Source organism: Teleopsis dalmanni, chromosome 1, assembly GCF_002237135.1.
Source record: "Teleopsis dalmanni isolate 2A chromosome 1, ASM223713v2, whole genome shotgun sequence".
Lineage (NCBI taxonomy): Eukaryota > Metazoa > Arthropoda > Insecta > Diptera > Diopsidae > Teleopsis > Teleopsis dalmanni.
Window position 1 is genome coordinate 171,723,853 of NC_051846.1, and position 24,959 is coordinate 171,748,811.

Below are 24,959 nucleotides of genomic sequence, written 5' to 3' on the forward strand. Positions count from 1 at the left end.
TCGACGTTCAAGCTACTCATAAAAAATATTGTTATTAAATACTTCTTATTAATATTCAATAGAAGATTTTAATTAGTGTATATAACACCATTTTGTTATATAAATCATTTAAAATATCTTTTATATTTTGATTATAGTAATCCATTTTTCCCTTATTAATTTTATACATTTATAATTTAAAAAGTTACTTATAGTTGATAGATATCCTTTAAAATCTTTCACCGTTCCTTTTTTATTTAAAATTTATTGTTAAATATATTTCATCTCACAATTTTAGATATTTATTTTAACAAAATGCCATTCCAACTTGAATAAAATGATAAATTAAGAAATTAATTGAAATTTCTTTTTGTAATTATATATTGAAGAATATAATGCTTGAATGATAAATTTAGAAATTAATTTTATACGTGCTTGAAATTATATTCTTCAATATCACAGTCATACCAAGAATATGATTTTGAATGGTGCAGTAGTCCCTCAACAATTCAATCAAAATTTATAAGAAATATTATAACACCTCGCACTGCTTGAATTCCAATGCTTTATATAAGAACAACACAAATTCCTCCAACCTCTAAAACCCATAAAACTGTCAACGTCTCAATGACCAATTCTTATATTATGAAAACGATTAACGCCACGCAAAGCATAGCAGCTCAAGTCATCCTTATGCCGCATTCTTCGCTATTAAAATACCAACAATTTTCATTTTTGCTGTCACGGAAAATTGTCTGCAAAGTTTTTCATTAACAACAAATATAGAATAGAAAAGTAGGTGTGTCCGACCAAGTCAAAAATCCTTTTCATTAACAAAGCATAACTACTTATTATGCTTACACTTTAACAGCTTAGCGACAGACTGCAGGACAACAGACAGACGAACAGACGTTTTCGCGAAATTCGCTTTCAGAGCTGCAATGCCAGCAGCGGCACGCAATGTTACGCGCTAGTCTCGACCGGAAAACAAAAAATATTTTATTCTATGGCAACGCTCTGCTGAGAAATACGGGCGCACAGGACGTACTGGTATAAAGACAATTTATCATTGTTATGATAAATTTATGAGCAGATTTCTTAACGCTACATTTAATTTTAGCGCTAAGCATGCCTGATTTACCAAGAGAGCTGTGAGTAACTTTAACGCAGTGAAATGATAATAAAACAATAAGACATTATGTATGGGTATGGGTAATGGGACTAATAGGATGTTGAAGACAACACAATTTGCACGGCTAAAAATATTTAAAAAATTCTTCCTTATATTTTTTTACATATTTGTACTTAAATTTTCCTTTTTTTTCTTACAGAACTTTATAGTGCGTGGTTCGAGCCAACCAAATACAATGGCCGTTTCAGTGCGTCTACCACCAGACACTGGACCTTACATCGAACACTATCTAATACAATCAAATGATGGCATTTTAAGTTTAGAGAGTTCACGTTTTAAGTTTGATTCAATTCCTGCATTAATTGCACACTATGCCCAGTGCTGCGATGAACTTCCAGTTCAGCTTGTACTGCCACGTGCATTACGTGAGGCCAAAAATCGTCAACAATTATCGTCACTTGCTTTGTTGGGACAAGAATTTTGGCGTTATCCCATGTCATGCCCAAAACCAACCGAAACAGAGGCTATTCTACTCGATGCGAAATCACCAAATTCCTTAACTGAAACTAGCGGTCTGGGTGCAACTGTATTCAGCAACTCAGCAGGCTCAAACTGCGTGCAGCAAACCGCAAAAGTCTTCAGTCCAACAAATAATGTAAATGGTCTATTCAGTCAAGCTGGCACACCTTCGGATACAACATCGAGCATGAGTTCTTTCACTACATCTGGTGGTCAACATATGCAACTTATGAGTCCTGAATCAGTAGACTCGGTAATTTTAACCATGTCACCGGTGGATGTTAGTAACCAGCGTAATGGTTTGCTTAGCATGAGTAATGGTACTGAAATACCCAATAGCGCCAATAATCTAAGTACGTTTAAATCAAATGGTACCACTCAAATACCATATAAGCCGAATAAAAATCACATAGAGAGTGGCATAAGACCACAACGACCCAAACCGCCAAATACTTTAAATCTAGATTTACGCAAACCACCAGCGCCACCTTTACGTTGGTCCAAACCCATCTCGCCAAATAGTCCATTGCCACCGGATCACAACATAAATGCAGCTAATAACTTTACAGTTACAACTACAGTTACATTTTCCGTAGACAATAAGAATTCACCACAACTGGTAGAGGTGACAACACCAGCTACACAACATAATCCACTCACAAGCGCGCTCAATTCGAGCAACACTTTCCAAACGTTTGCCAAACGTCTTTCACCTGAAGGGGAGTGCAAAGACACACTCTCTTCGCAAGGCTCTTCAAGCGGCAGTCGTTGGCAGTCACAAAGTAGCAAAGATTCAAATAATAGTCAACGTAAGATTTTGTCTCCATGCTCAGCCGGTACGCCAACAAGCGCACATGGTGGTGGTAAGTCACGTAAATCAAAAGCGCGTAAAGAATCAAAACATTACCAGGAATCAGATATACTGGAAAGCCCACAAATCTATTGTCGCAGCACTTTGGTTGATAAAATAAGCGATTATGAAGATCTTTGGTCGCAAGAACCAACTGATCGTGTTAGCTTACTGACCAGCTTCAAACCGCCGGACGGTGTGCAAGGAAAACGACCAGATTTACTCGCTGAAACACGTAAGTTTTCTATGGCATATGCACCAAATAATTTATCTACATTATTTTTTTTTTCTTTTCAGCGACAATTACTTCACTTAACTCCAACATACTGTCACCTGCTAATTGTACCATTTCCTCTACTAGTCCGCCACATGCCAACGAAAATACCGCTACACACACTGCCGAAGTAACTTCTGATACACAACAATTGTTGCAATTCACAACAGAAGCTCAGCCACGTACACGAGCCGCACTTAACTTGCCAGTTATCATGAGTCAGTCACTTGCTGATGATCAACTCAAAACGGATACCACAGAAGGTGAAAGCACACCTACTGCTCAGATGCCAGCATCACGCAGTAAACAAGGTAGTCCATTCTATGCAGAGCCAGCAGATGCTTTACGACAGGCTGGCCTAGCCACAGCTAGCATATTACGCCGTTCTCAGCGTGGACCGCTCTTGCCAGCCAATCATAGACATTCAGAACCACCCAAAGGAGGTTTAGCACGTACGCCAATGTGCCCACTTTTGGTACCAGCGGAAATCGAGAAAATTGCTGGTAGTTTGGATGAACTGAAGAAGAAGCAAACCCAGCAACAACAAGCACAACCGCAGCAACAACCAACGAAACGCGCACGTGGTCGTTTTGAACAGTGGCAATTGGATAGCAGTTGGGAGTTTATGGGCAAGAAAGATGATGAAGATGATGAAAATGGTGGCAACTATGGTGACTATGATTCTGAGGAACAATGGAAGCAACCACTAACACAATCGAACCAGGAAAAAGAAAATTCACTTGGTCGTGAAGCCAACAAGGAAAACAAACAGAAACCTATTACTGTTCATCAAATTATAGCAAAACGTTTTCCAGATTTTAACTTACCAGAATTAATACGTTGCTCTACACCACAGCAGCAACAACAACAGTCAGGACAACAGACGCAACAACAAAATGGCGTTAAACACATGAGCGAACTGAATGGTAGTCAAAAATCATTTGATAGCCAAAACAGTTGTCGACTCTCGTCCTATGATAATGTCGAGCGTAATTTTTCATATTGTCAGTCGTATTTTAATGGCATTGACGACTCGGCACAATCTGATGATGGCACTGTATTTTCAGAACCATGGGACTCATCATTAGTATATGTCTATGAAGGTATATTTAAAATTTTAGATGGTAAAGTTTGTATTATAGTAAAAATAAAATTTACTTCCAGATAATACACTTAATTCGGACACAATTCATTTGTCAAAATGTCGTCCTGTCGTTTCTGAAGATGACACCATCATTGAAGAGCTTAGTACCAAAGAATTAAATCAAGATACCTTGAAAGCCCGAAAAGGAAATAGGCAAAAAGTAGCTACGATATTACGACATCCCAGCATCAGAGATCGAGAAGTACTTTGTAAGTTATAAATTTAAATAATAATTTAAATTATTTTAGCATATATATATATATATATATATTACTTTTAAAAGCGCCTTAGATAAGTTAGTGCTTTAGATAGTAGTGGAGTATATAAAAAAATACGGTCAGGATAAATTTTAAATGTTGCTTTAGAACTTTATATACACATTGTTAATTAATAATATTTTTTGTTATTGTGGGCCGTTCTCACGGAATGCAGAAATTCGTTGATAGAAATAAATATATACGTAACATATATAACATATAATATATAACAAAACAGCTCTGACTTAAAAAATATATAAATTAAGTTTCCATAACCTATAGATTTGACAAGTCATAAAAAGTCAGCAAAACTCATTTAAAAAACATATCGAGATACAGAATATCAAAATAAATCTAATACTTTTAAGATCTTAAAAAACCTTTATTCGAATATAGTAACTAATTTTTATACAAATCTTTTGTCAGTAACCCATAATTTAATTTCTATTGTGTCTTCGTACTTAATAGGGTTCTAAAGTTATAGTGACTCAAAGTTGTTTTGTTTTTTGGAATATTTTCAATATCTTTTCAAAATTCTTTCTAAAACAAACTTTGTATAAAATTCTGAATTTATTATCTTACGTATTATCTTACGTAGATTTTAATTATCTTAGCAGTACTCGAAACAACTCTATAGGTGAGATTAGGCTTTTGAGGCTGCTTTTTGGACCAAAATGGCCCTTTATAATACAACAGATGAAACACTGTTCACACTCCTCACCTGAAAGAAAACCTTAAAGGTAGAAGTCCCTTTGCACGTCTAGTGCAAAAAAGTATCAAAAAGATATGTCTGACCAATTTAACTAAAAGAAAATATAATCTATATTTCACACAATCTAGAAAAGGAAACCATCCTGATAATGGTACAAACTTGGGAATGTTCTTAATTTAAAAAGATGATAACTTCGTAAAGTCAGTAAGAAAAGAACACCAATAAATTTTAAATCTTCATCTAACCAAAAAAATGGTACCTTCACATAAAGTAGAGTACAGTTTTTCCCTCATCCAAAAAGTGTTATTTTGCTACCATCCATTGTATTACTGGCATATACATGAATTGAATAAGCGTCTCCAGTATGGACTTCTGTAGAAGCTTACAGAATGATGAAAGAAATTATTGAGAAATTGTCACTGTCCAGATAAATTCTTAATTTTTTGTGAGATTTCTACCGGATAAGATAGTTAGGTTTATTGGAAACCAGATGAGTTACTAAAGCCTGTTGAGAAAGCGAAATTAGTTTTGCAATAGTTATACGCTAGGCATATGTGAATCTCAATATCTTTTGTTCTGAGATTTTTATTATAATAATAATATTATATGTAAAGTATTATAACAAAAAGTGAGTTTTGAATACTCCCTGAATAGAGGCTCATATGAATGGAAAAAAGAATATATTTACTGAACATTTTCGAAATGTCAATCTTGTTATTTTATTAGCTAAAAATAGAAATTTCATCACAAATAAGAAAAACTCGGGTTAAACAGAATAGATAGAAGAATAGAAGATTTTAAATATAAATATTAATTTCCTTATTTTATTTCGTTTCATTAATTTTCTCTACCATGACCCAAAAATAGAATATCACATGTATATTTAAAATGTAATAAATATTTTATATTTCTGTTTTTTTTTTTATTTTTCGCATTTGTAATTTACGCACTTCATTGAAATACTCAAGCAGTCGTAGTACTCCTAATCAGACTTCGTCGTCTTCTCAGACTGCAACTGATAAAGATGCCGCGTATTTGTCGTGCGTTTCTTTGCACTTTTCAATTCTTCTGCACACCCGCAAACGTTTCTCGTGTCAATGTTTCCTGAACTATGAATCAAGTGACAATATTACTTAAGCGATATATACATTCATTCATTTATATATATGCAATGAAATGCATTTCTAATCAAATTTATCAATTTACACACTCAAAAATTACTGCGTCTTTTAGTTATTCTGGGGCTCATCGCTTTATGAATTTCCCAGCAATCGGTACTGGTCCGGTACTAAGAAAAGTAAATATTTGTGACGAATTCGTCATTTTTTTCCTATAAGGTTTGTTACTAATATTCAATAATATTTAATAATGTAAACTTCTACTGTGAGTTTTGCGTGTGGCTGCTTTTAATGCCATTTAAAGTTTATGTCAATATTTTATATCAAATATAAAAATGCTTTTATAAAATGCGCATTTGAAGAATTCCGAAGCTGGTTAGAACCAGTTTTAGTCCAGGATTATGTAGGTTACTGCTAATATGAGCATTACAATAGCACATTCCTCAAGATGATGAGATAAAAATAATATTGTTTTAAATTTTTCTTTTTATTTTCGAAAATTAATATTTTTCGAAAATTAATATTTTTATTATGGTTTTATATTATTGTATAGTTTTCGTATTAATTGCTTAATGTTTTTATATATATCTTTTAACTTTCGAAATTGATTTTAACTGAGTTTTTATTCTCAAATATTAAATAGTCTATAAACAGTTATTAAAACATCGCTATATCACACTATAACATCTCTGAAAGCATATAGTTATTTTGGATAAATACTCGTATATTGAATATATATATAACTATATAGTTAGATGTATGGAATTGCTTACAAGACTTTCATTCTTATAATCAAATCGAACATATGTTACTATAGTAAACTTCATGAACAGTATAATTAAATTCTGGTTGTGATTGGTGCAAGCTACTTTGTAGATCTGTTAAACAGAAAAAATGAAGAATGCAAAACGACTCCTAGATGTTAATCTTTTTTTTTCGATGAGTTCTAGAAATTCTAGAGTGACAGTCTTGTACAGGAAAGCTCACTTAAGCACAAATAATAACCCGTTATGGTACCACGAATGTAACTTTGTCCGTGCGCTAGACTTTAAAAAGCATAATTAAAATTGGATTTCTAATCATATATTACACGAACACACTTTCAATCCGATTAGTATATATAGTAGAAAGTCACCAACCAACCTGATGAGTTTATATACTGGAAGGGACCAACCTCATAAGTCTGTCAATTTGCTTATGTTCCTGTTTTTAAAGAGTGACAACTCAAATAGGTAAGTCAAATAAGTTAGGAAATAAGCTCCAAAGATTTTAAATGTTCCCTCATCCAATGATGGACATTAACACATGAAATAGAGTACAATTTGCTTCTTATACACAGAGTCACTAAATGTACTAAATTTATATTTGTATTGCGGCTCCAATATGGCTTGTACGTAACACAGATTGACATTAGACATTCTCGGGGGTCCACTGATGCTCAATGATAAGACAATGTTTTTAACTAAATTACGATGACAGTCTTCCAAGTTTCCGTTTTGTATGAGAACAGTTTTTTAACGACGATGATTTTTGCCCCCGGATCGTTATATTATCGTTGACAAACAGCTGCGGCTAAGTATTAGTTTTAAGCGGCTATAGATATTGTATAGTATAGATATTGGCATCAACGAAATTGTTGAATTTCGTTATATGATAATTATGCTTGAAAAATGGTCGCGTCATACTTGTAATATAAATAATTCTATTTCAAATTTTTGTGTTCTATAACTAAAAATCTATTTCTAATAAATATGGGTATAAAAGCGACGAACTTATGAATCCAAAAAATTAATTTTCATTCGAGTAAATTTCTGAACTGACCATTCAGCCGTCTTGATATTGTCAAATAACATATTTATATCAGTGCTCTTTGGAAACAACTATTGGTTTGATTGCTTGTATATATATGTACAGTTCAAATTTGACAAAGTTCAGTACTTGAAATTATATCAAACTAAAAAAAAGACAAGAACAAAAATTAAGTTAATTTATTGAAATTTGGCTGAGCATACAACGCTGTTTCGAGTCTTGCCACAGACCCATCATCAGTGGTTTTAAGAAATATTCGAATTTCTGGCACTTGCAGTCCAAACAAATTATATACGGACTATAAACTAATTAAAAAAAAATTTTAATATTTCCAAAGGCCACTGATGATGAGTACGTGGCAATACTCCAAAAAGCGTTGTATGGTATGGTCAGGTAAAGTTCAATAAATTATCTAAAAAATTTAGTTGCTCAGTTTTCCAGAAGCGTGAAGAATATAATAATTAATTCTTTATTTTCGGATTTGTGAAGGAGAATTAAAAAGTTTTTAATTTCTCAAATCTATTGCAATGATCATTAAATATACATACAAAATTTAATAATGAGTTAACGAAAGTTCTTTATAACGACTTTTATGACATAAATTACACTCTTATTTACAAAATAATAATGCACAATTTAAAATTTTTATTTAATTCATTTGATGTGCAATATTTTGCAATATTATTTAAGAGCTTTAATAAATTTTTTTTATTATTCTTCTCTTCAGCTATAATATCTTAGAATTTATTGAAGTTACTTTGAATATGTCAACAAAGCAGTTAAAAACAGTTTTTAAATAATTTTATATCAGTTCATTAAACTTTTAATATAAGTCAGACATTTAGACAATATTGTGTTAGATTAGATTAAAGACTTAGTTACACATTTTTCTAGAAAGCACATCTCTAATTTCAAATTTCTGAAAACTGTAACTAAAACTGTAGAAAACTTAAATATTAAAAATAACAGACTTAGTATTAAAACTAGTATATAATAGTTGTAATCTATATATGGATTAAGATTATTTAAAATAATCTAAAAACATTTTTTATATATAACTTCTATAATATCTCTTGCTGACTTACCTATATATACTGAGTACTTATGATATTTAATACTTCTATTTGTTTTGGCGTATCTATGGGGTCTCGTTAAGTGGTTTGGGATATCAAATTGAAAAAATCATATACTATTTGAGGGAATAACTTAAATATTTTTTGTTTGGTAGATAATTTTGTGTTATAACTAAAAAATTTTATACAGTTAGTCGTTATCGAAATATATTATAATACGTTCATGTTCATGTTGACTCATTTTCGAGTTAGTGCATCTGAGCACTGTTTCTCTTTCATAGTTTGGGGTTTCTGCTTAGTCCCACCCTTCACACTTCGTGAAGGGTTCGTGATTATTCCTTGACTGTTTTAAGTGCTGCTTACCGCCCCGTGCGGCTAGAAATTATTCTGAGATTAGATAGTGTTAAGAAGGATTCCTTTTTATAATATGAATCCTAGAGTCCAAACTTTCCACAAATGTTTTTAAAACTTTAAGTCTACATATCAATATTAGCACTCACATTGTTATGTATTTATATATTTTAACTTATAATATTAGTGAGTCTATTAAAGTGTTAATATTATAACTTATAAATTGAATTAAAAATTAATCAATAGCAAAAAATAAATATATTCGTTTATTCTACACTATCGATATAAAAATATGTCATGAACACCAGCATGTGAAGTTAAAATTTATCACGTGTTACTCATTATTTTTATAAACATCACATATTTACATTTAATTGCACAATATTATTTTTAAAACTAATTAAATTTTAAAACAAATACCACATTAATTATATTATTAAAAAACGTATTCATTAATATTCTATTGTATCATGAATAGTACGATGACTAATATTAATGCAACAAGTACAAATTATCCGACTTGTATTGAGTTGAATAATTTGTTATTAATCAATTAATAAAAGTTTTAAGAAATAATTTTAGTTCCGAAGACTTTTATATATCCAAATAACATTAGAGACAATAGACAATAGCGTCATAGACTCCCGTTATGTACTAACCACTGATTACTAAATATCCTTTGATTTGATATAAATTTTTTTTATATTTAAATGGATTAAATTATTTATAATTTTAAATGCGGTCGTATAAACACGAATGATAGCAAATGCTGTGGTCGTCCAAAATAAGCAAATATTCCGGATAACTTAAAAAAACCCCACGAAATAATTTTTAAAGACCGTAGACTCATGTTCCGTAAGATAGATGGCACGCTTGCAATATCAATAAGTAATGTACAATCTTATGCAAAAATTTGTGCATGCTTAAGTGGATGTCGAAAAGGTTGTCGCGTGAACTCATACCGGACCCTAAACGGAGGATCAATATCTGTGAAAGCAATTGTTAAATTGAATTCTTACCCGTCGTACTTTTCAGCCCTAGATGCTTTTTCTAGACACCAAACGGTTACTCCAGATAAAAAAAAATTTGACTCAAATTAAGAACTGATGAAACTATTTACCCGATCTATTCTTTCAAGATTTTTGTCGGGGTTGTGGCTTTGAAGATAATTAGAAAACATCATATGTCAGTGCCCGTTACTGGCTATATATCAAAATCATTGAGTCCTCTTATCTAACTGACCTAACAGAGCTATCATTTTTTGAAATTACATATGTAGCCAAAGTCACAGATATATCAGGTTGGTGCCCTATAGCTTGAATGTGAGAGTCATGCTTTTTCAAAAGGATGCTGTTTGTGCAGTAGTCGTGAGAAACTACTACCTTTAAGGTGTTTCTTCATGTCTAACGTACGAATAGTGTCTCATACGAAGCCATTGTTTGTGCTCCAAACTAAACTAACCTAACCTAGCTCGACTGGAGATTTTTTAAGAGTTATATTGTGTATAAAATATACATGCTTACATACAACGCTATAGCGTTCTGGAAGTAAAAGTCTAAGAATTTTATTTTTCCTATTATTCAAACATATATTTTAGGAATACATATATTTTATATATTATGAGTATACATTTTGTTATTTAATTGTTTAATATATATAAATTCACGTTTAATTTATACACGATATTATAATAAGCCCGAGGAGGAAAACTCTTCAGCTTAAGCACATATGTTATGTTAATAGATAATATTTATATATATGACAGTATAAAATATTATATATTTTGTATATGTATAATATATATTATATATTATTATTATATAATATATATTCTATATATAATATATAATATTATATATAATATTTTGGTCGCGTAAGAAAAATGTTCCTGAGAAAACCGGTTATAAATCAAAATTGTTCATATATATTATTACATTCAAAATAAAATTCTGGAATAATTTAGGTTAAACCTTAACTTATTCTGTTTAAACTGGTTTTAATTAAAACTTATATTAAATAAATTATATTTGTTTTAATTAAAAATTTTTTATATTTTATGCTAACAAAGCACTATTGTTCTTATAAAATTAGTGCTTCATATTAGATTATTTGTGGCTACATTACAAGCATGATGAAATAGTTTATTGATTTTTCATTGAGAAAATTAAGGTAAACATATTTGTATATGTCTATTCTTTCTATTTAAACCTTTCACAAGTATGGCACACGCCAATATACCAGACATAAAGAAGAACAAATTCTTCTTATCAGAAGCAAGTGGCGCCTTCTTTATGCGTAGAATATTTAGAAAACGTAACGATTATCAGCAGAACTCTCACATAGAGTAATACTGGATCTACATAGCTTCCTATTGTTTTGTGATGGTCATTACAGCATTTATCAGCTGCTAAAATTAGACAGGAAAGCAAATATTTTTATGAAAAGGGTACACAGCTATGCGGAGGCTACAATAATTGTAAAATTCAAATAACGAAATCACGAAGCTGGCACGTGTCCATATGGACTCAAATAATAACCGGAAATATTTAAACTTTTCTTGCATGTACTAATTTGTGTGTATGTTTACACAAGAGCATGAATATTGAGTGAGCAATGAGGTCTTGGGTTTAAAATTTATTTTTAATATTTACTGAATACAAAGAGTACCTCAAGAATTCACCGATAGCAAATTTTACCTACGACCACTCAAACTCTTAGCGCTGATCATACCCATAATGCGTTTTTCAAACCTCTCTCAACTAACACCTATTGTTCTATTTCCTTTTTACAGAAAATATTGTCTAATGAAACTAAATTATTTTTCTTTGTAACACGACTTATTATCTTTTTGTCATTATGTACAAATGCGAGTACATAAAATACTTTTTATTAGGAAGGACATTGTATGCGTATTGTACACAAAGTGACCTCTTCAAAGGCAACCTCGAACCGCTGCTCACTATAGTTGATGTGATTAGTTCTCATACGAGTATGAAATCAGTACAAAATTGTATGATGCAATATTTGATTTGATTGAGTAAGCCATACGGGAACAAAAACAATGCAAAATCTATCTTTTTATAAATATATATCAACTTGACTGTTCTAATTACTACAAAATGTCTAAGACGCAATTTGAAGATACCTTGTAAGTTATATAGCAATTAGTTTTAACTGATTTTTTATTTAAAAAAGAAATTCCAAATAATTTCCCAACAAAATTGAACTTAAATTTTATTTTAGTACTTTGACGTTTACTTAGAGTTTTCACAGAATCTGGACTTTGTCTTTAGTCATTTACTGCTAGCTTCGCCTATGTATGAGGGCTTGTAGTCAAATGCAGTATACTTAGTATAGCTAAACGCATTATCTGAAAGTCTTTAGTTAGTTTTCTGTTATGTTTTCTTAGCCAGCACGTCTGTGTGCTTAGTTTTAGTTTTTCTGTTTATTTTTATAGTTTAATCTTCTTCACACACAATTAATTATAATAAAATCATTTTCTTAATATTTGTTTAGCAATGATTTAGTTTTATTTTATTGTGTATAATTTTATGACTTTTATTTTATTTGAATGCCTTTAAGTTTTCAGCGTTCTCAATATAGTTTCTCCATTGGCTTGAGTCATTGAAATTTCCTCTTAACCCACTTTCAGTAGCCTGAGTCGGCATTGTAAAACGCAAGTACAATTTGCGATAATTTTTAATTATTTTTTTATACTCACAGATTATGTATATGCGTATAACAATTAAAATAGATGATTAAAAAGTACAAATTGGCACAAAGATAAATGAATTCAAGAGTTCAAATTCTGTCTAAGACAATTGTTGAGAAATTCAGAAATTAAATACTTTCAATTGATGTTGATAAGATGCAATTTAATTTTCATTTGATAATTTAAGGATGATGGAATTTATTTTAATCAATATTTGATTGATTTCAAATATAAAAAGTTTTTAATTTATAGCTGAAGTGAATAATTAATCCTTAATCAGAATGATTATTAATGTAATTACCTAAGCATTCATTTTATGAATAATTAAGTTATTTTAGTTAAGTTAATTAAGTTATTTAATTTAAAAATTAAAGGATCATTAATTTTATTTAAATCAGAATATTTATTGCTGAAGTGAATTAATTAATCCTTAATCAGAATTATTATTAATGTAATCACCTAAGCGTTCATTTTATGAATAATTAAGTTATTTTAGTTAAGTTAATTAAGTTATTTAATTTAAAAATTAAAGGATCATTAATTTTATTTAAATCAGAATATTTATTGCTGAAGTGAATTAATTAATCCTTAATCAGAATTATTATTAATGTAATCACCTAAGCGTTCATTTTATGAATAATTAAGCTATTTTAGTTAAGTTAATTAAGTTATTTAATTTAAAAATTAAAGGATCATTAATTTTATTGAAAGCAGAATATTTATTGCTGAAATTAATTAGTTAATCCTTAATCAGAATTATTATTAATGTAATCACCTAAGCGTTCATTTTATAAATAATAAAATTATTTTATTGATTATTGTCAAACACTATTCCTACATGGTTTTTAGTGTTCTTTAATAGTTGATTTAGTTTTAATATACGAGTATCATATCATTAGTATATTTTTTGTTATTATAAGCTTTAGAGCTTTTTTAACAATATTTCATTATACACTTGGTTAATAGCCGGAATTTCTCAACTTTAGAGACACATAAAACTTAAGTTTTCTTCTAGTATGTCCCCGAAGACATCCTATTTTACCCAATTCCGCATGTTCATGAGCTTAAAGCTCTTGTGTACTGCATTTAATCATTAACTCTGCGATCTTTATCTTATCTTGTAACCATTTTATTTTACTAAATTTCGGATATTTATGAGCCTTAAATCTATTTTTATCCTGAATCCATCTTGTTTTACTAAATTATGTTAAAGTATGCTTTTAGTCCTTCCAATTATCAACTTTGCGGTCCTTGTTTTACTCTGTATTCAACATGTTTTACTGAATTTCAGATATTCATAAAACTCAAATCCTGTACTACTGAGTCATTACCTCCGCAGTCTTTATCTTACCCTGAAGCCATCTTATTTCACTGAATTTCAGATTTCATGAAACCTAAGTCTGCTTCTATTGGATTCAATCTTTATATTACCCTGAAACCATCTTGTTTTGTTGAATTTCGGATGTTCATGAACCCCAAATCCTCTACTACTGCGTACGATCATTAACTCCGCGATTTTTATCTTACTCTAAAGCTATCTTGTTTCACTGAATTTCAGATGTTTATGAACTTTAACTGTATTCTATTGCATTTAATCGTCTATTTCGTGGTATTTTTCTTGCCTTGAACCCATCTTATATTACTTTAAGCATAGGTTTTACTGTGATGTTATCCATCTTCTAAACTATATCTTATAAACTAATCTCTTATACGTATTGCAGATGTTTAAAATTTATCTAATTTTAAGAACATACGTTAATATGTACTTAACTTTATCTGTTGAAGTTTTGTTTTTATACTTCGTTATAATAAACAATTTTATCTATATTTAACTAATAATAATAGTTATAAACTATTCTTAATTATATTTAATATTATAAATCATAATGCAAAATGAAAATCATCACATCGTCGTATCAAGGCTGAGAAAAGCGTAAATTTGAAAGTAAATTTAAACGAATTATTCTTAACAAAACAGAAATCTACAGTGAAGGCTTAATATTTTTTTCCAAAAAATTAATACCTAATAATATAAAATAATTAATTTTAATTAATTTGAATTTTTTAAAAGATCAATAATTTATTGGTTTTACTGGATTACTAAATAGCAATGAAATACACAAAAAAAAATTTTTGTAAAATAAAATTTTGTGTAAATTTTAAATAAAGCAACTTATATATCGTCCAACCATTCATTCCAGCCTTCCATCAGCAGTTTAAAATGATAGATTTTTTTAAAAAAAATTAAATATCTCTGATTTTTAAAGAGAAAGTCCTTAATACAACTAAAGTACTAATTGTAAAATTCTTTTTTTAAGAAGCCTTAAGTTTTTTGGATGAATAGCATAATGAAGTCAATACTTCTTACCCCCATGGTGTGATGGATGAGATTTTGTATTTTATCAAAGGGTTGCGTACGAATTAAAATGATCATGACAGCTAAAATGATTAATCATTTTAGTCTACTTAGGAGACTTATGAATAATCTCTCCAACCAAGAGAATAGAATAACATTATCATTAACACAACTTGCACTCAATGATCAAATATTCGTATAATATAGAAGATTTTGTTGGTCGACTAAGAGATTGCGTTGATTTGCCAATATAAATAGTAAAGTAAAATATAATTTACCCCAAAATGCTAAAATTTTTAATGGGTACTTATTCTAGCATTTTAAAAAATAAATCAGAACATTGAATTTAATGGTCTGCCTAAACTATGACATACCATATGAGGAAGCGCTTAAAATAAAGAGTTTGATGTATATGTAATATATAAATCTTAATATGTTTTTTCATTAATTGGTTAAGCGGATTTAATATATCATCTGCACCACAACCTATCAAACAAAATTAAAAGCTATTTTATCATTAAAAAGCGGTTAGTACAACTTTAATGCGATTGTTCTGAGATGATATTAAGAATGAATATATCATTATTTTCGTTTTTTAATCAGAAACTATAGATTGAAAAACTCAAATTTTTAAGTTTATAAAATTAATATCAGGTATATCAATATCAAATAATATCAAAAATAAAAATATCTTTATTTTCGTTTTTTAAGAAAAAATCGATTATTAGATAGTTTGAATCTAGATCAGATTTTTGCAAATCTAAAAAATTTTAATACTTTTTTTTTTGTTGATTTATAAAAATCAAGAATAAATATATCTTTACTGATTTATAAAAATCAAGAATAAATATATATTTGTTTTCGTTTTTTAATAAAAAAAAAGACGATTTTCAGATTGTTTAGATCTAAATTAAATTTATCTAATCTAAAAATTTCAAAAATATTTTAAATTTATAAAAATGATTAAAGATTAAATATATCTCTATATTCCGTTTTTAGGTTAAAAGATTCTAATTTTTTAAATTTGTAAAAAATAATGTTGAAATTATTAGATCGGAATGATCAAAATTCTTAACTTTGAAAATATAGAGATTTATTTTTTTTGTGTGCCTTAACATTTCGATAATTCAAGTTTTTCAACTTCTTCCTTGGCTATTATTCCATTTATGGTTTACCGTTTCTACAGTACCTAAATAAAATCGATCGGTTTCGTTAGAAAATAATCAAAAATTTAAACAAAATTTGCAATTTTGCAAAATCAAGTACAGTCATTACTAGTTACTCATATTTCTCCAACAAACTCTCCAGCCTATGCTCTTACTAAGAGCGGTAAAACCAAAACAAAAAACTGTACTCTCAACATAAAAATAATATATGATCTACCTGTAATTACCTTACATTAGAAGAAATTTCATACCTCTCAGTCTTCTCTCAAACAATACGTCATACCTTAACTGATAAAAATTTTTGCTTTGAAATATTTAAATGAAGAAATTATTACGCGAAATGCTCGCAGTTTTCTACCTAAGAGATTAAGAAAATCCAAAATCCCAGAGTTCAAACACAACAGAAAGTACTCAAACGATCGCGTGGTTTTCGCTCTCGCTTGAATGCTGCATTTCTATGCATTTTTACTATAAAGATAATCGCAGCCTGAAGAATGCAACATTATTAATTCTGCGTTGGTTGTGATAAGAACAAAATAAACGATTTTAAGTCAAGAAAATTATTACTCAAAATTAAAAAGAATCGGCGGATCGCGTGTGGTTCACAGAAGACGCGTGCCGATCGTTAAAACAATCTGTGAAATAGTCGACCTCTCACTACTTTTGGTGTTAAGCACAGTAAAATAATTAAATTCTAGTCATATAAAAAGACTGAATAGTGTCGCGCGTAACGCTAGTTTTATTTAAAATAAAATTATTAACAAAACAGCAACGAGAAAAAAATAATTTTGTTGTGTGCACATACGGTGCCGATGAGAAACTTTCGTTTTCGACAATTCGTTTTATCTGGAAAGAATCGGTATAATATTTATCATGAATTGGTTCAAAAAATCGTCACACGAGCACCGCGAGAGCCAACGTAGTCAACAGAAACATAAGCGTATTAAAAAAACGCCAGCTAATAGAAATCTAAGAGCAGCAAGTGTAATTGTAAGTGATGCTGCTAGCACTAGCAACAGAACAATATCAGCGGCAACAGCAACAACATCCATCGATGACGAAATGACAAAATCATTGTGTAGTCTGAGTGAACACGAAATTCAAATACTCGATCCTGAAGAATTTTTTCATGATCCCGAACACGTACGTCTCTACAAAGAAGAGGAAGTATTTCTAAATATGATGTCCGATTGGGAAATTGTACGAAGTCCAGCAACCGCAGATGACAATTTCTTTTCGGCGGACTTTGAAGATGAGCTAATACAAAGACGTACACAAGATATTGCGTCGCATACGAGCAATGATCAAATTCATACACAAGACAGCGCCAACAGCAGCGATAGTAGTTGCATAGATATCAGCGGCATGCTTAAAGATACTTCAGCGCTGCCAATTTTAACGGATGTTGCAAAGCCGCAATATAAACGCACATTTTTTGAAATTCTTTTTGCTGATAGCATTGAGATTGGTATTGCTTTGCCGCAACAAAAAAAACTTAAACGACGAAAACGCAAATTAGATGAAGGAATGGAGAATTGCATTGACAGTAATGGGCGAAATTCATGCAAAGCCCATCATGACAACGAAACTATAACGATTACAACATTGACGACAACTTGTACAACGACCACAACAACAATTAGTACAACAGCAATATCATCAACACAAGGGAAATGTTTTCGTATTACAAAAGACTGTGCCATCAATCGCAAGCAACTTAAGACTGAAGCTTTGGCATCTTCCATTATGGGAGCCATAGGCAAATGCCCTAGTAAGGATAGCAGCAAATCGACAAATAATTCATCAAGTGAACTTAACAATGCGAATGCTGCCCATAATAGCACCTGTGATCATTATGATATTAAGGAATTTTTCAAACTCGACGATACTGGTAATATATTGATTAACATCAGTCACATTGAGGAGTGCAAGGGATTCGGATTTGCAGTTGCACAGAACAAACGTTTATATCGTCATTTTGCCAACAAATGCAAATGCATGGAAGATAAGAATTGCAATAGCAAAGGTTGCGGCTTAGTATTTAAAGGTCTCTTTCGACTTTTGTGGGAATTAGTAATCGGTAAGTTAAAATTATTTAGTGCTAAAACAAAAAAACAAAAATACAAGAGTACAAAGAGACGCTTGAAATGTGTTTTTATATTAAAAAATGTTAATGTGACGCATACGACATTTTGCTTTATCAACAAAAATAGTGCAGGTGAATAATATGTTTTGTGTTATTAAAAGCAAATCAAATCAAAACTGCGGGGGGAATGTTGAATATAATGTACATGTTTTTTTTTTATTTAATTTAAATGATTCGTAATACGTGAAAAATAAATTAAAGTGACCATTCGACATGTGACTGGTTGTCCATAACCCTAACCCTAAGTGACTAAGACAAATGTTATAGTTTTAGAAAGACCTTAATGAAGAACAGAATACTTCTTTTTTTTGTCTCTCCAAAATTTGTATATGACTGTCTGACCTAAGTGACTAAGACAAATGTTATAGTTTCAGAAAGAACTGAATGAACTTCCTTATATCACTGAACAGAATGCTTCTTCTTTTGTCTCTCCAAAATTTATATATGACTGTCTGCGATTAGACAGTACTTTTTTACATTTGACAAATGAGATGCGTAAGAAATTAGATATACTAGGTAAATAGACTATTGAGTTAGGTCGATCCGTCATAATCTTTTGAGGTGCTTTACCTTATTAGCTCCTGTTGGTGGAGTCTATATACATATATTGTTATTTGAGTGAGTTTTTACTTGTTCGTAATGTTTGCTGCCCATGTCCAATATAACTTCTTCAATATTTTATGTCTCTGTAACTGCTTATGGATATGAGCAGAATACTAATAACGTAAAATATAAATCTTGGATCTTATGCACTTATTTTGTTTATTCTTTTTTTTATTGTTTTGTTTGAAAAAATAATGTCAAATGTCATAATTTCAGAAAAAACTTAATGAAGTGTCTTTCAGAGCAGAATATTAATACCATAGAATATAAATCTTAGATTCTATGGACTTGTACTCTTTAATTTATTGCAAAAATGATAAGATTTTATGCTGTTTTGTTGAAAATATCAAACTACTTCGTGGGTTTTTTGAACCCACGACAAATGATATTTTTAAAGATCTAAGTTTAGTTATTCAGTATTTAATTTTAACTCTACCAAAATTGGATTGGATAATAGATTGGTTGAATTGTGTGAAGACATTTTTATAATAAATATAATTTTTAAAAACAACCCAAACTGATTGTAAGAGAAAGAGATACATGTTGTCAGTAAAGAATCAAATATCCATATCTGTGCAAATAGACATTTCTTAAATAATGGGTATATTATTAAAGAAATATTGTTTTATATTTATATATAGAAGTATTATATATATGTATATGTATATATATATATATATAGATGTATATATATATAGATGAATAGAAGAAATATTTCTTATATTTAATTATTAGCAAATCATTTGTTAGATTGCAAGTACCCAGGGTTAAACTTGTACCCTGTCTAATTTGAAGCTCAAAGTTAGTGTTAATAACACAACTGATTCAAACCCATACTTGACTTCTTTTGTTCTAACGTAGAGTTTTGAAAATTTGAGGTAAAAGTTCAGTAATAAAATTATAAACCAGCTATAAAATTAATTAATTAATTATAGTTATTTCTCATTGTTTAATATCAGTATTATTCTTTTTTTTTTCAATAAAATTTTTAAAGTGTAATAGGGAAGCATTATCGGTACGCCTATAAATATGCAATTATTTTTGTACCAACTTATTATGTTTACTTATATATTATTTTATCTTATCAGCGTATAAAATTGTTTAATAATACAAAAATCACCATAAAACTAGTTAGTAGCTTTTCATGGCGCTATCAGTAAATGATACAACTTTAAGTAAAATAAAATTTAACAAAAATTTACTTACGAAATTATTATATTCTTTTCTTCTATTGCAGGTCATCCACGTAATAAAATCAATCCATACGGCAGCGGACCCGGCGATTCGGTGCGCTCCTACACACTGCAACTTGCACACGATCAAAGCTCGACCTTTGCACGAAACATTGAAAATTTCATATCATGCACTAAAGAATCTCGTGAAGCTGCACCACAAGTGGTGATGCGTAATATGCGTCAATTTATGAATGGCATGAAAAACTATTTGGTCAAACATGGTGAAGGTAAATTTCATCAAGAAGTGGAAACAGCACGCTCACGTCTTAAATCAGATGAATTTCTCAATCTGGATGCCATACTTGAGACTGTGATGCATCAATTAGTGGTGTTGCCATTGCGTGAACACCTCTACGGCATGTTTGTCGATTACTACACACGATCCGAAGATATACAATTACTGGCACAAAATGTCAAATATGCCTGTGGACGTTGTGCCACTGATTTCGGCATACGCTCCTCTGTTGCACCACCCTCATCAACTTCACTGCAAATCATATCGAGTTTGTTGTTACGCTTGCAGGAAGCTGAATTGCCATTAGATAAATTGGATCTGTTTTTATGTGTGATATCAACGATATTCGATGCAACAGGTTGTCCACGTGGTCAGCAATTGGGTGCGGATGATTTCTTGCCAGTTTTGGTATATGTTGTGGCTAAATGTGGTTTTGTGGGCGCTGAGATTGAGGCTGAATTCATGTGGGGTCTATTACAGCCAACATTACTGAATGGCGAACCGGGCTATTACTTAACAGCACTGTGCAGTGCAGTACATGTACTGAAGAGTTTTATGGCATCGGAAAATGAAAGCGGCTCTGGATCATTAGATGTGAGTACCATTAAGCAAGGCTTTGTAAAGCAAATGGTTAAACGCTATAATGAGAATGCGTAAAGTATTAAAGTAGAATATTAGAATTAATGTGCATGTTTATATAATAATATAATATTAATTGTTTACTAATAATAATTTTTTTCTTTTATTTTATTAATGTGAAATAAGTTTATTTTAATTTCTTGAAATATTTGAATGTATAAGTAGATAAGTAGATACTGTAGTGAGAGTATTATATGTACTGTTTTTTATATATTTTTTGTCGCTTTAAAATGTTATATTATTTATAAATATTTCTTCCGTTTTTTAAAGAAATTTTTGTAAAGGAATTGTAAAGAAATGAGTAGATGAATTTACTATATCAGCTCCTTATAATTATTTTTAATAGCTCAAGTCATTGAGATTAACTACCTCCATAAGACAGAGAATGTAAAATTTCGATTCTAATCAATCTAACAATTTGAAATACTCCCCAAATAAGTGTAATACGCATTACTGAAAGAATTCAATATTAATACATAATCTCTCGGAATTTACGGAAAGTAGGAAAGATGTTCGATTAAATATACCCCAAAAAAGCAAGGTATTAGCTATCAAAATTTATCAAATATCGATTAAAATGATAAAACATGTGTTGAAAAGAAGCTATATAACAAAACTTCAAGTTTGAACATACACGTCAAGTACTTCTTTGCTTCAGTTGACTAATGACACTGACTCAAAGCTTCAAATTAGGTAGGGTACGGGATCAACTCTTGATACTTGCAGTTTAAAGACATTGTCTATGAATAATTGAATACAGGAAATATTTCAATGATAACCAATAGCTCCCCAATAGTTTTCTCGCCATAATCTTAGTTTTGTGATTTTACTCACCGATAATCTTCCCACCGAGTCTCGGGTGCTCTTTCGCACACACCTCCTTAACTCAGTGCTCACTATTTTGATGAGTCATTTTATTCTTTTTCTAACAGACCGGTCAACCTACAATACGCTCTGATGAGAAAGCTCTTTATATATCAAACATTCCGGTCAACCTTCAGTACACATATTTTGTGTCTAAATTTCAAAAAAAAATGACTCCTTAATGCTACTTACACAAATCTGAAAACACAACTATCAACAAATTCAACCAAAAACCAAGTCTTACCTTCTGCTCAAAAAGTATCAGGATTTTGTTGTTTGTTAACTACTCCTTAAGTAATTCAAAAATTTTCGCCAGATCTGGATCCGTGCGACTTTTTCCTGTTCCCGAAACTCAAATTGCTCCTTCGTGGAGCAATCGTTTTGAGTCGATTGAATCGGTAAAAGAGAATTCGCTGAAAGAACTAAAACCCATAACTGCATGGGTGTATGGAAGATGGGGTTAAGGGTTGGCATGTGTATATCGCTTCAGAAGGAGCATATTTTAAAGGATATAAAATAAATTTGGAATAAAATTTAAATTTGTGTGTTTACAAAATCTGGGTACTTTTTGAGCTGGAGGTATATATATAATAGATATAATAGATAAATCTTATGTAAATATAATTTCTAATATACAGTATATATATATTTCTATCTAAAATATGCATGAAGTTTACTATAGGTTTATTCATTTTTGCTTAAATTACAGTTTTATACAATAATAATTTTTTTTCTTTATTTTTTCAGTGGCGTTCTTCTTCTTTGCCCGCCTGTTCTTCTGTACTGCGTGTCATCATTCCGGATGAATGCAATGGCTCTCTACAAACTCGCACACTGCCGGTACGTCCGCATACAACAACCCGTGAAGTCTGTCGCATAATTGCACACAAGGCACGGATTACAAATCCTCAAGACTATGCGCTCTTCAAGTTGGTCAACGGTGAAGAGACCTTGCTCAGTGATATTGAATGTCCACAGGATATACGTTTAGCTGCCAAAGGCAAACACTGTATGTTGGCCTACAAGCGCATCGATGCTAAAATCGCTTGGCCCACAGCGACACAGTAAAGCTAAAGCTGATTCATTTATATTATAATTATAATTAAAATTAAAAAATAATAATTATTAAATAAGAAATATGTATTTTTTAGCATATAAGCAAAACTCAATCATGACTCGAAGTTTTACTGAATTTTGAAATGAATATTTAATATTACTTTAATATATACATACATATATCATTTTTGCTCATTAACATTAATCCACATTAATTTTTAATAACATTAAATTTATATTTAAAATGCATTAAATGTATACTAAACAGTATTGCAATAAGTTTATAACAAAAAGAAAAAAAAACACACAAATAATTATAAACAAAAAATGATTATTAATAAAAATAAATATTTGAAAGAAAAGAACATTTAATAGTACTACAAAACGCACTGCAATTGTGTTTAATAATTTTTAATTAATTATTTTAAAAACTAATTGAATAATGTTTTTTTAATTATTTTTATTGTAAACTTGTGAAAATTATAAAAAATTGCGTTTACAAATCAACGATGGAGCCCAATTGAATATTTTGTAATATATAAATAAACCTTAAATTTTCTATTATATATATATGTATTAGTTATTTATTAATTATTAGTTTTTAAATTTAAGATTTGTAAAAATTAAAATAATAAATTCTAATTATAAACATTTCAAAAAAAAAATTACTCACTCTTATATACTTTACTTACTGCTAAAACGTGCAATAACACATTTAATTGAATAAATTGAATTAATTAGTAATTTGCAAAGGTCAATAATTATTTCGTTAAATAATTACAAAATATTTTTCAAAATTTTTTGAATATAAAAAAAAACAATTAAAATATTTTATTAAAGAAATTTTTTCTTAAACTGTTTTTATTACTGCAAAAAAAAATAAAATTAATATGACTTCGCAGGAGCTAGAGTGCCAATAGGATTACAGATGCATTTTTTCAATTATTTTTTTTTCAAATTTATATTCATTTGCTAAATTCAAAAAATTTTTCTATGCTATCTTCACACTTATAGTAATTGCAAAACTACAATAATATATTTTTAAAATAATTTTGAATTGATAAATATTTATAACATTTACATATATTGATAAACTAAACTTTGTATTTCATTTATGTTAATAATCACATTTTTAAATCATCATATGTATACATTATTTATCAGAATCAATTATATTAAGTATATTCATTGTATAATCAAATTCATATTTACTCTTTGAATAAACAAAAAAGGATTTTATTGTATGTAATTAATATGTTTATGCTAATCAACATAAGTATAGTTATATATTAAAATTATTTAACGAAACCTATATAAATCATAATTTCAATAAAAACAAAAATTTATAACCAAAAATATAAAGTCTATTTTTTTATTGAAAGTCAAAAGATTTATTTAATATTTAAAAAAAAGTATTGACTAAAAATATGCAACATTAATTTTGTAGAAATATAGACTGTATACTTTTAGGCTTCAACGTCATACTGTTGGCGTTTTCAATTGGTAATTCAATGTAGACTTAGTTTTAATCTCGATCTGTCAAAGTTTGTTGCCCAATCGAACGTTTTTAGAGTTATCTAGCATTTTTGTAGGCGTTTATGGGCATATAGCGCGATGCAGACTATCATTCTTTAATGTCATTCAAGTTGCGCTCTCTCTTGCTCAAATTTATTCTAGGGATCGAACTTGAACATGCTCACATTTAAGATGTAACATTCAAGCAAAATTT

General features: G+C 29.8%; 1 protein-coding gene across 1 annotated transcript; it reads left to right on the forward strand.

Annotated features, from left to right (window-relative positions):
• Nucleotides 1-1,310: 1,310 nt before the first annotated feature.
• Nucleotides 1,311-23,506, forward strand: LOC119670136 (protein sprint-like; the record flags this gene model as incomplete). Its single annotated transcript, XM_038080276.1, is given in 5 exon segments — nucleotides 1,311-2,715; nucleotides 2,778-3,857; nucleotides 3,919-4,107; nucleotides 20,439-21,265; nucleotides 22,922-23,506. Coding segments are annotated over 5 exon segments (3,822 nt in total), but the record flags the coding sequence as incomplete, so codon positions are not given.
• Nucleotides 23,507-24,959: the final 1,453 nt, after the last annotated feature.